This window comes from Nelumbo lutea, chromosome 5, assembly GCF_056320005.1.
Source record: "Nelumbo lutea isolate HS-2025 chromosome 5, American lotus-T2T, whole genome shotgun sequence".
NCBI lineage: Eukaryota > Viridiplantae > Streptophyta > Magnoliopsida > Proteales > Nelumbonaceae > Nelumbo > Nelumbo lutea.
The window spans coordinates 32693751-32706149 of record NC_142688.1 but is presented as its reverse complement, the minus strand read 5'-3'; the positions used below and the strand labels follow the sequence as shown (position 1 = coordinate 32706149).

The 12399-nt window shown below is 38.8% G+C and overlaps 1 protein-coding gene across 1 annotated transcript; it reads left to right on the top strand.

Annotated features, from left to right (window-relative positions):
• Positions 1-7233: 7233 nt before the first annotated feature.
• Positions 7234-11408, top strand: LOC148851521 (systemin receptor SR160-like). Its single transcript, XM_088947502.1, has one exon. It carries the CDS (start codon positions 7531-7533, stop codon positions 11137-11139), a length of 3609 nt encoding a protein of 1202 aa, XP_088803628.1. The 5' UTR covers positions 7234-7530; the 3' UTR covers positions 11140-11408.
• The last annotated feature ends 991 nt before the right edge of the window (positions 11409-12399 follow it).

Genomic DNA, 12399 nt, shown 5'->3' with positions numbered 1-12399 from the left:
CATTACCTAGTTGTTATTTGGGCTGGGCTAGGCCCAACCCATGTCTGTCTTTGTTGAGACTGGGGGAGCCCGGTCCGGTGTAACAAAATAATTAAAATCAAGGATCCAGACTGTTCTACATAAAAATTAAGTATGAGCAGTAAAATAAAATATTAAAGTTCATGGTTCAAAGAACAGCTTGGTGTGGATTGTCAGACCATTCATTTGATGTAATGGGTCAAGGGAAAACAATAAATTGTTATGTGCCAAATGAAATTTCTAAATTTTTGGAAAATTAGGGATAGGCCTAATTGAAATTTCTAAATTTCAATGCAGACTTATAAACATTCAAAATGTCAAAACCCCCTATTCTATACATCAATGCCCACCCGTAAATTAACACCAATTTCAAGCTGATACCTACCCCAACTGTACTTTAGGCCTAAAAATTCAGACCCTGGGCTGAACTGTCATTCTCCCTTAAATTTTTTGCCCTTAACTCAATCTGGATTTAATCTGAGTCAATTGGTAACAGGGTGGCCTAGTTGCTTTTTTTGATAATTTTCCTTGACTTGTGCCTTTAGTTTAGGCTATGGATATGGGTGGTTCAGGATTGATAAAAAGGCCCAGCAAACTGTACAGAAATATGATGCCTTGTTAGGTTATCTATGATTGGCACCTCATTATTTCAGGCTAAAAGGCCCTCACTCATACCCCCTTCTAAGCATTGCATCCAGCTATACATTGACAATATTTCCCTATCAATTTAACATACAAGGTGGTTGGCAATTGACAATCAAAACCATCACCCCTGACCCAATTACGGGCATACCAACGCGTTACAATCCTCACCATCCCATGAAAGTTTTTCTTGGACTATGATATCGGAAAGACATCAAAGCTAACTTGTAACCAATCAGATGGTATTGTTGGGACCGTATCGGGTAGACACAGCTTTGTGAGCACAGCTGTCCTAAAAATTTGCTTCGAATATTTTTGGGTATAAGCTGAGGGTATTCGTGGAAAAGGCTTAAATACCTCCCCAAAAGAAAGCCCAAAAAAGCAAACTGAAAGTTGCAATGAGTAGAGGGTTAGGATGAAACGGATGGTTCATCAGATCATGTGGACCCACTTGAAGATTCAGATGAGGATCATAGCTTTAAATTCTAAAAGTGACACGTGACAAAGCGGAACCGATTTATTCGAATTCTTTTTGAAACACAACATCGTTGTTTATTATTTTAATCATACTTTCTTCATACAAAAAATAAATACTTTTGTTAAGAGTCTAACCTCTATTTCTAAACGAACACGACTCTCTCTGAACCTGATTTTACTTGGGTTCACACTTCACACTTCACACTTCGCATTCTTCATTCTTCCTTCCTTCCTCCGTCCGCTTTGTACCTGGACGAAATGACAACACCAAAAATAGTGCGGGACCCGATAGAGTCCCACTGACCCTCTCAATGAAAGCAAACCATTAATGCTGTGAGTTGTAATTACTCTTATCCTCTGCATTCCCTTTCTTAATTCTTATCCTCTCTCCTCCTCTCCTGTAAAAAACAGAAGAATCAAATCGAACTTGAACCAAAAAAATTGGTTAATCAAATCAGTTGGTTCGGTTTTGATTAACCAACCGGCTGATTCGATTTATAAAAAAGGTTTACGATTTAATTAACTGAACCATGAGCACCCTTACCTCCTCGTAGTCTCTCTAGGACTCCGTTTGTCAGAACTCAAATTTGATAATACTGAGGGTAATCTGAATTCCATCTGTTTATGATTTGGATTCAATATAGATCCACCTTTATCCAAACATAGGCCTAAGTTTTATACAAGTAATACAATATTAAAATAATTCTGTGTTAATTTATTAATACTATTTATGGAGTCTAGCTATTATATATTAATGAATATTTGTAATGCGTTAAATCAAAATTTTAATTAATTATGTTTATCAAAAAGGAAAAAAAAAAATAATCGCATTAAACTAAAGTTAATTATGTTTACCAACAAGTAGGGGAGTCAATTGGACTGGATTTGACCGAGCCAGTCCAATGTGAGTGAATTCATTACAAATGAACCAGGTCTAATCCAATCCAATAGAATATTTTGGACCATTTTGGATCGGTCCAATTCAATGTCTAAACCGTCCAATCTGTTCAAATTTGTTTTAATTTATATTGGTTCCAAACCCAACCTGGTCCATTAACACCTATATTCTTATCTTATAATGGACCATATATTGATTCAATCCAACCCAATCCAATATAAATTCATTACGGATGGATCGGATCCAATCTGATTCAATAAATACTTTGAACCATTAAATCTAAATTAGTTCGATGAAATATTTCTTATTGTTCCGTCCAATTCTTTTCAAATTAATTTTGATTTAAACGGGATCCAACACAAAATAACCGATACATTGACACCCTACCAACAAGGCTTCAACAATATTAAAAATATCAACTGCAATGTATCATTTAATCACACAACCTTACATTTATGGTTGACTGGTTGTAATTTGAATTCAATTTCAATCAATACGTAAATCTATTGAAAAAGATGGGATTTGAATTCAGATATAAATTAATAAAATTCACATCTACCTATATCCGACGATGGATATAATTCGATCCATTTCCAGCCCTATCTCGATTTGAACCTACTGCCAAGCCCAAATAAAAATGGTCTTTCAAATCTAGTCAATTGTCCCTCCGGCAGCTAGAGGATGGGGAGGCACCGATAATAAATTAATCAGACGGTTAATACGCATCTGAGATGACCTTGTCTTGTATGGACCCCAGCCAATAGTTTCGACTCTGTAGTTATAAGGCACGTGGCAAGTTTATAAGAAACCAAGAAAAGGACCCAAAGCAAGGAAACATCCTGACTCCCGAGTCCAGAGGGCTAGAGGAAGAACGGCATTGCAATATGCAAAACACACGTCTCGTTCCGCTGTTGCGTGTAACTGCCTCACGTTTTAAGAAATGAGGAGGTGGGGCCCACGGGTCCTGTTCTCTGATATCTCTTTCCCTCTTTCCAATAATTGTGCGAGCGTGTGGATGCACGTGTGATGTTCCTTTTTCCTGCTTTCATTCTTTTCCCCCCTCCCCCTCCCCTTTTATGACGTTGATTACAACGTGCGTGCGTGTGCATGTTAGCGTAAAGAAGATCCCCACTCCCTCGTGTAATCTTTTTCCGCTAATAACAATTTTGGTTTTTGGTGGGGGGGGAGGGTGGGTGGGGCCCACCCAACTCAAGGGAAGGGGAGTGAGTTGGTGGTAGAGCCAAGCGTTAACAGTGACAGCTTGGAAAGGCTGTCGGTGCCCTAAATGGTCAAAGCGAATGATTTTGCCAATCAGCTTACTCTACGTGTAAGACCCCGCCACGTCATTGGATTGGACAAATTTAAAGCACGTGCCGATTGCAGTTTGCGGAATTTTCTTTGTTTGATTTTTGATTTTTCGATTGTCTATTGCCTACGGCATCATATCTCCCCTCCCCCCAAATTTTCAGTGCCATTTGTTTACTTGGAAACTGATGGGAGGTGGGATCGAGGCTTTTGGGAAGTGGATAATAATATCCGCGTGGGCCCACGCTAATAAGATCGTCAGCAATAACACCAACTCTGGTACCCTCAGACAATCTCTGAGCGTGGAGACTGCAGATGGTCAGGAATGGTTATTGCTGTTTCAAACCGGTTAAGGCCCGAGCCGAATATATATGGTTAATAATTATAAGACAACCTCCTTTTTCTTCCTGTAATTTTTATTGCATTTTATAAATTTCATATATAATATATAAGTAATAGGGGTGCAAGTCGGGCGGGATTGGGTCGGATTTATGGTCAATTCGAGTCCAGTTTATATTATAATTTGATGCATTTGTATTGAGTTTGACCTAAAAATATGCTTGGGTTGGTCAATGAATCCGTTTTAAAATATATATATATATATATGCATTTATGTATTATATGTATGTATATAGGTAAATATGAATATATGTATAAATGTGTATAGTTGGTTTTGGGTCGGGTTTGGTGTACCTAAGGGTTAGGCCTAGACCCGACCTGAAAAAAAAAAACTCGGTTTCTTGGGCTTGAGCATAACCTGAAGATCAAAAGTCTAAACCTAGCCTATGTAAAATTTCGGGTTGGGTTGATTCAGGTTCAGGCTAGCCCTACCCAAGCTGCACCCCTAGTAATTTTGCTTAAAAAATTAAAATATTTTTAATTTTATTAGGGCCATTTATTAGAGCACCCTTATAGATTCATGGATTTATTTAAGCCCATTTTATGGTTTTTGTTTTACTAAAACACCCTTGTAATTTGCAACCTATTTACTTAATCACCCTTTAATTAAGAATTGTTTGTCTTGCCATCCAAAAATAGTTGCATGATTACTTAAAGTTCGTAGAAAATTTTCAAGGGCACAAGTCCATAGTTGTTTATTTTAAAAGCATCCATAACACTTCTTAGTACCAAAAAACAAAATTGATTAAATAAAGCCAAAAAGGGTTATTGAGGGTGTATCATATCTATATCCATGCCTACAAGCACGAGGTACACTACAAGTCTATGTGTATCTTGTTAATCATCCATATTGACATGATATGCCAATGTATTGGTGTGTATCACGCTGCATAGGTCGATACGGTCTGATAAGCACCGATAAGGAGGTGTATCAAACCCTAATTTGATGACATATTCAAACCTTGCTTCAAGATTTAATTTTCCCCAAACCATTAATAAAAGCTAAAAATTCAATAGAATTAGTTTATTTTATTTACCTTAAATGATTCATATGTTTTGTTTTACATATAAATTATATGATAAAAATAGAAAGGTATCTATTATTTGAAGAAATAACTGCATAGGTGGATACAGTCTAATAAGCACAAATACGGAGGCATACCAAACCCTGATTTGGTGACATATTTAAACCTTGCTTTAAGATTTAATTTTCCACAAAAAAATAATAAAAGCTAAATATTAAATAGAATTAATTTATTTTATTTACCTTAAACGATTTATATATTTTGTTTTACATATAAATTATATGTTAAAATAAAAAAATATATCTATTATTTGAAAAAATAGAATTGATATTTATATAAACATTCTAAATAAATAAATTTTCAAAAAAAAAATAAAAACTATAATTATAAAATTTGGAATAGAGTGATAATTATTGTATTTATATGTACATCTTTCAGAGTTCCAATATTGTTGAGTGTAATGTTTCTCTTCATATAACGTATTAAAGTGTACATTTCTCATGCATTATACCTTATTCATAGTTAATTCAGTTTTAGATTTAATATTATTAATATATTTATGTGATTTTTATGCATTTCCTAGTATATCCAAATATCTTTATATCATTTATTTATATATATATATATATATATATATATATATATATATATATATATATATATATATATATATATATATATATATATATATATATATATATATATATATATTTGCATATGTATCCGAGTTGTCAAATACAATACTTGATGCCAATACTTTTGATCCTTGAAACAATGTGGTTGCTCATGTCTTCTAGGGGTAAAAAAAGATGTAATTTTCATTTTTATTTTCTTTTGATTAAACTTATTCAAATGGGCATTAAGGTCAAAAATGTCATTTTCACTTTCATCTAAGAGAATGTCCATTAATTAAATAAATAAATAAATAAATTGCAAATTATAGACATGTTTTAGCAAATATATGAAACTATTGGACGTGCTTTAATAATTATCATGGATGTCATATAACTCAAGTATTATCATGTCTTATCCGGTTAATAATTGGTGTCCACTCGTAGAACTGCTTAAAATAATTGGTTCAGGGATAGTCCACCATGTCCCAAACCAACCTGACCTATTGACAACTGTATTTTACCCCATTTAGAAGAGGATCAAATGCAAGGAAAATAAAGTATCATGCCTTAATTTGGAGGTATTAGAAAGAAAACCTTTTGATACGGCTGTAATATATGATGCAACGGTCATTTCACCCACCAGTCAAAAGGTGACACATGGAATGGCCAAATGGCAAATTAGGAAAAAAACCGAGGAGGGGGAGCCCAAATGGAAAGGTTCAACTGATGAGGGTGCTTGACCAAAGCTAATATTTCACTTCACTAACTTTTCTTGGTGAAGCTTTGCCTTTCCCTCTATTCTCTTCCTTTATATCTGACTTGAGTGTAGAAGATTTCTCCTCGATGATTAACTCTGGGTCTTTCAGTCTTCAACAAGATATAAGATACCTTATAAGTACGATTTATTTATATAATTATATGTGGATTCAAATGAGGTTTGAATCGAATTTGGATTACAACCAGATATTAATAAACGAAAAGTGATCAAATTATTATATATTATTAATAAAATGAACTAAAAATGATTATTATATTAATCATTAATAAAATAATATTGATAAAAACACAACATTCAAACGACTTTACTAATAAATAAAATATAAAATTTAAGTATAAGCATATGCAATTAAATGGAATCAAATTGGATGGGGTGGATCCATATTCGATCCATTTATGATCACCCTTAACCGGATCAAACTCAAATTCAGATAAAGGGCCTTGCTTTGTCAATTTTAAACTCTGTTCATCTGTTGGACCTCCAAACATTTATTTATTATTTCTTTTTTTATTTGAAAAGTGAGGGGTATTTTAGTCTTTTAGCTAAATTACATCTGGCAATCGTCAGTCGTCTTCCTTGCTTATCGATCGGACCGAACTGCATAACGACAAATCGCGCATCAAATGACGAAAACATCCTCCCTAAAATTACCGGATCCCTCTCCACAAGACCACGACACCATAACACGAAATAGGAAAATACTGTTCAGCAAACTGACGCAACAAATGCCCATCGTAAAAAAAACTGACGCAACAAATGAAAAGGAGAATCTCCTTTGCTGTCCTTAATGACCATGCTACCCTAAAAAATTTCGGAACGTATTAAGGGAAGAACATGGGCATATCTGTAATTTTCAATAGCAACATTCACCTTTCGTATTTAATAGAGGATGAAAGGTACATCAGTCACGGACAGACAAAGGGTCCACCATGGCATCAATCACTAATCGTTAAAATGTCATTTAACGGCCCAGATCAATGGTCAATGGGCCACACGTACAGTCAACTATAGTACAATGACTACCACTAAAATTAGCTCCATTTTTAATCAGATCTTAGTTAACTAATTAAATATTCTCATCGAGATCGACCCATCCTTAATCACGCACGCCAAAATCTAGAGAGAGGAAGAGAGGAGAGAGAGGGAGAGAGAGAGAGAGAGGGAAGGAGAGGTCACATGGCATGTGAGCAACAGCTGTGCTCAGTGTTCTCTTCCCTCACCCTCTCCATCCCCGATAAATAACCCCTCTCCTTCCTTACTCTCGTCTTTTGACTCTCTCGAGCGCCTTCTGGGCTCTCTTTCTCTCTCTCTAGCTCTTTCTCTCTAAGGTCGCTAATGGCGGAACTGAAACCCTAGAAAAGCTGAGAAACTACTATGATGAGAAGTCTGTGTATATTCCAGTTTCAGTCAATGGAGTTGCAGAAGCTTTTGTACTTGGTTGCAGTCATCTCTGTCGCTTTTCTCGCCGGGAGAGGCTCGCCGGCGGCCATTAATAGTGGTCTGAAAGATACCCAACTGCTGCTTTCGTTCAAAGGTACGCTTTTAAATCCAAACTTACTCCAAAATTGGCAGTGGAATCAGAATCCTTGCGGTTTCAGCGGAGTTACATGTAAGGACTCCAGAGTTTCAGCTCTCGATCTTAGTTCTATCCCGTTAGCCTCCGATTTTAAGTCTGTTGCTTCGACTCTCTTGAGCTTGGAGCGTTTGGAGTCGTTGGTGCTGAAGCGTACGAATCTTACCGGGAACCTCTCGTCGGCTTCGGGTTCTCGGTGTAGTGAGATGTTGAGCGAGCTGGATCTGGCAGAGAACGGTTTGTCTGGTTCCGTTTCGGACATTTCGCGTTTGTCTTCGTGTTCGAGCTTGAAATCTCTGAACCTCTCGAGGAATTCGTTGGGTCCTTTGGATGGAGGGAAGGATTCCGGTGGTCCACGGATCAGTTTCCAGTCGCTTGATCTCTCCTTTAATCGTATTTCTGGTCAAAACGTTGTCTCATGGCTATTGTCCGGTGGTTGTGCCGAGCTCAAGTACTTGTCTTTGGAGGCAAACAAAATCGCCGGGAATATTCCGGTATCCGAGTGCCGGAGTTTGCAGTATCTCGACCTCTCCACCAACAATTTCTCGGGGTCTGTACCCTCTTTCGGCACCTGTGTAGCTTTGCAGCATCTGGATCTCTCCGATAATAAATTTTCCGGCGACATCGGTGTTGGGCTGTCTGGGTGTCAGCAACTGAACTTCTTGAATCTATCCAGCAACCAGTTTTCGGGAAAAATCCCATCTTTCCCCGACGGAAGTTTGCAATATCTTCACCTCTCCACTAACGCCCTCGAGGGAGGGATACCTCTGCATCTGGCCGACCTTTGTCCAACTCTTATCGAACTTGATCTTTCCTCGAACCACTTGATTGGTATGGTTCCTAACACTTTGGCTTCTTGTTCTTTATTGGAAACCATTAATCTCTCCAACAACAACTTATCTGGTGAATTCCCAATCGAGACCCTGTTCAAGATGACTAGTTTGAAGCAGCTTATTCTATCTTACAATAATTTTGTTGGTGCTTTGCCGGATTCGTTGTCAACGCTTACGAATTTGGACTTGTTCGACCTAAGCTCTAATAATCTTTCTGAGCCAATTCCTCCGGGACTGTGCCAAGGTCCCAATAAGAGCATAAAGGAGCTGTATCTTCAGAACAATCTCTTAACAGGCACTATTCCTTCAACTCTCAGTAACTGTTCTCAGCTGGTTTCTCTCGATCTTAGCTTCAATTACCTCACCGGGGTCATCCCTACAAGTTTGGGTTCCCTGTCTCAGCTCCGTGACCTGATAATGTGGATGAATCAGCTCGAGGGTGAGATACCACAGGAGCTTATGTACATCCAAACGCTTGAAAACCTGATCCTGGACAATAATGGATTAACTGGTACTATTCCTTCTGGTTTAAGCAACTGTACTTCTCTGAATTGGATCTCGTTGTCGAGCAATCAATTGAGTGGTGAAATCCCGGCGTGGATTGGCCAGTTGAGTAATTTAGCAATCCTGAAACTTGGAAACAACTCGTTCTCTGGTAGCATCCCTCCAGAACTTGGGGACTGTAAGAGCTTGATATGGTTGGATCTCAATGACAACAAGTTGACTGGAACCATTCCCTCTACCTTGGCTAAGCAAACTGGCAACATTGCTGTAGGGTTGATTACGGGAAAGAGGTATGTGTATCTGAAGAATGATGGAAGCAGTCAGTGCCGTGGCGCTGGAAACCTCCTCGAATATGCTGGGATCCGCCAGGATGGGTTGAATAGAATCCCCACCAGGCAGTCGTGCAACTTTACCAGAATCTACTTCGGCAGTACCCAGTACACGTTCAACAACAATGGCTCCATAATATTTCTTGATCTATCCTACAATATGTTGGAGGGTAGTATTCCAAAGGAGATTGGGGACATATATTATCTCTATGTATTGAATCTGGGTCACAACAATCTCTCTGGCCCCATCCCTACAGAGCTGGGAAACTTAAAGAATGTTGGGATTCTTGATCTTTCTCACAATAGTCTCAATGGGTCAATCCCTCCATCCTTATCTGGCCTTACTCTGCTTTCTGAGATTGATCTGTCCAACAACAACCTCTCTGGACCCATTCCTGAATCAGGTCAGCTCGCGACTTTTCCACCTTGGAGATATCAGAACAATAGTCTGTGTGGCTATCCTCTTGATGTGCGCTGTGGAGAGAGTGACCCAAATGCATCATCTCAGCATCCAAAGTCTCACCGCAGGCAAGCCTCACTTGCCGGGAGTGTGGCAATGGGCTTATTGTTCTCCCTCTTCTGCACCTTTGCTTTGATTATTGTTGCCATTGAGATCAAGAAGAGGAGGAAGAACAGGGAAATGACACTGGACGGCTACATCGACAGCCGATCTCACTCAGGAACTGCAAATACCAGCTGGAGGTTAACGGGTGCTCGGGAAGCATTAAGCATAAATCTTGCTACCTTTGAGAAGCCCCTTCGGAAGCTTACATTTGCCGATCTTCTTGAAGCCACAAATGGATTTCACAATGACAGCCTCATTGGCTCAGGTGGTTTTGGAGATGTGTACAAAGCCCAACTCAAGGATGGAACAGTTGTGGCCATCAAGAAACTAATCCATGTTAGTGGACAAGGGGACCGAGAATTCATGGCTGAAATGGAGACTATTGGCAAGATCAAGCACCGGAACCTTGTCCCCCTCCTGGGTTACTGCAAGGTCGGGGAAGAACGGCTATTGGTTTATGAATACATGAAGTTTGGCAGCCTAGAAGATGTCCTACATGATCGTAAGAAGGCTGGAATCAAGCTGAACTGGGCGGCAAGGAGGAAAATTGCCATTGGAGCTGCAAGGGGATTAGCTTTCCTTCACCACAATTGCATTCCTCATATAATTCACAGGGATATGAAATCAAGCAATGTCCTGCTTGATGAGAATTTGGAAGCTAGGGTGTCAGATTTTGGAATGGCAAGGCTGGTGAGTGCAATGGACACTCATCTGAGTGTCAGCACACTTGCAGGCACCCCTGGCTACGTTCCACCTGAATACTACCAAAGCTTTAGGTGCTCTACCAAAGGTGATGTTTATAGCTATGGAGTTGTCTTGCTGGAGTTGTTAACAGGTAAGCAGCCAACAGACTGTCCTGATTTTGGTGATAACAACCTAGTGGGGTGGGTCAAGCAGCATGCCAAGCTAAAAATAAGTGATGTTTTCGACCCTGAGCTCATTAAAGAGGACCCCAGCTTGGAGATGGAGCTGCTGCAACACTTAAAAATTGCATGTGCATGCTTGGATGATCGGGCATGGCGGCGACCCACAATGATACAAGTAATGGCATTGTTCAAAGAAATCCAGGCAGGTTCAGGCATCGACTCCTCTGCAACAATTGCCTCCGAGGATGCGAGCTTTGGTGCAGTTGGAGCCAACATGACCATAAAGGAAGGTTCTGAGCTAAGCAAGCCGTAAAGGAAGATCAAAAGTTTTTGGAGGAAAAGAAAAAGATTCTTTGAGAAGAAGGTGATAATTTTTGCCAGTCCTCTCATTTTTTTCCCATGGTTTTGCCACCTTGACTGGTACAAAATCCCCTTGGTGTATCTCTATCAATCAATGTATGTATTATATGTCTCTCTTTCTCTCCCAACATCTTGTTATTTACACATCAAAGGCTTTTTAACTTGTTATGTGTACATACTCGTACGTATTTTGACATAAAGTAGTCAAGGCTGGTTTTATTACTCGTACGTATTTTGACATATAGTCAAGGCTGGTTTTATTGCCATTTCCTTTCTGTGTTTCTTCTTCCCTACAACCCAAGTGAACCTTGTTTTCAAAGCTAATCCTTAACAAAAGGAGGGTGGTTGTTGATCTGTGACCTCAGTGATGGTGACCAAGTGGTGGGTTCCTTTAATTTGGAGCTTTCTTCAGGGTTTTGGCTTGTTTCTCTCCCTCGTGGTTGTGGGTTTCTCTCTCTTTCTGCATTTGATTTGAGTAGTACTGGATATATTATATAAATGTCAAACTCAAAGCTTCTCATTCACCAAAATTATTACTTACTTCTCACATTAATCCATCCTTTAACTTGATACAGACTCCACATCCTTAATTATGAACTCCATTTTTGTTTTATGCCACATATCAACAGACAGTGTACAAAAAGAAGCCAATAAAATAAAGATGTTTAGATCTGGTTTAGGTGTCCTGATAGCAACTAGCGAGTTCTTCAATTTGCGAGTCTTGATTAATATAATCAACAACTATTATATTTAATCAAGTTCAGACTGTACCCATCTTCATCTTGTCCCCTGTGGTATCTGGCCCATTTCCACACCGGCGCCGCCCTTTGATGGCTTACCAATGGGAGCTTCCAATCAATAATCGGATGGATGGCCCAGATTTGTCTAATTCGTGGGGTTTGACTTTGACCCATCAATCCTATGGTCTAAAATCTGTATACACATTGTGCTCCTATTTGCCAGTTAAGCCAACTCACAACCCATCCATTATGAGAAGGACCCTGACTGTCATTGTAATGGAATTTGATTAATTTACTGAAGCATGTCTTCGTTTGTCTCACTTGGTGAGACTAATCCAACCAAGCCCCATTTGTTTATATCCTTACAAGGACCAAAATCAACATCATGATGTGATGAAAAAACTTGAGAAAATAAACGGTGACGACGGGCTGTACATTCAGGACATCGATTATTTTATTAGAAGGGCGATTAA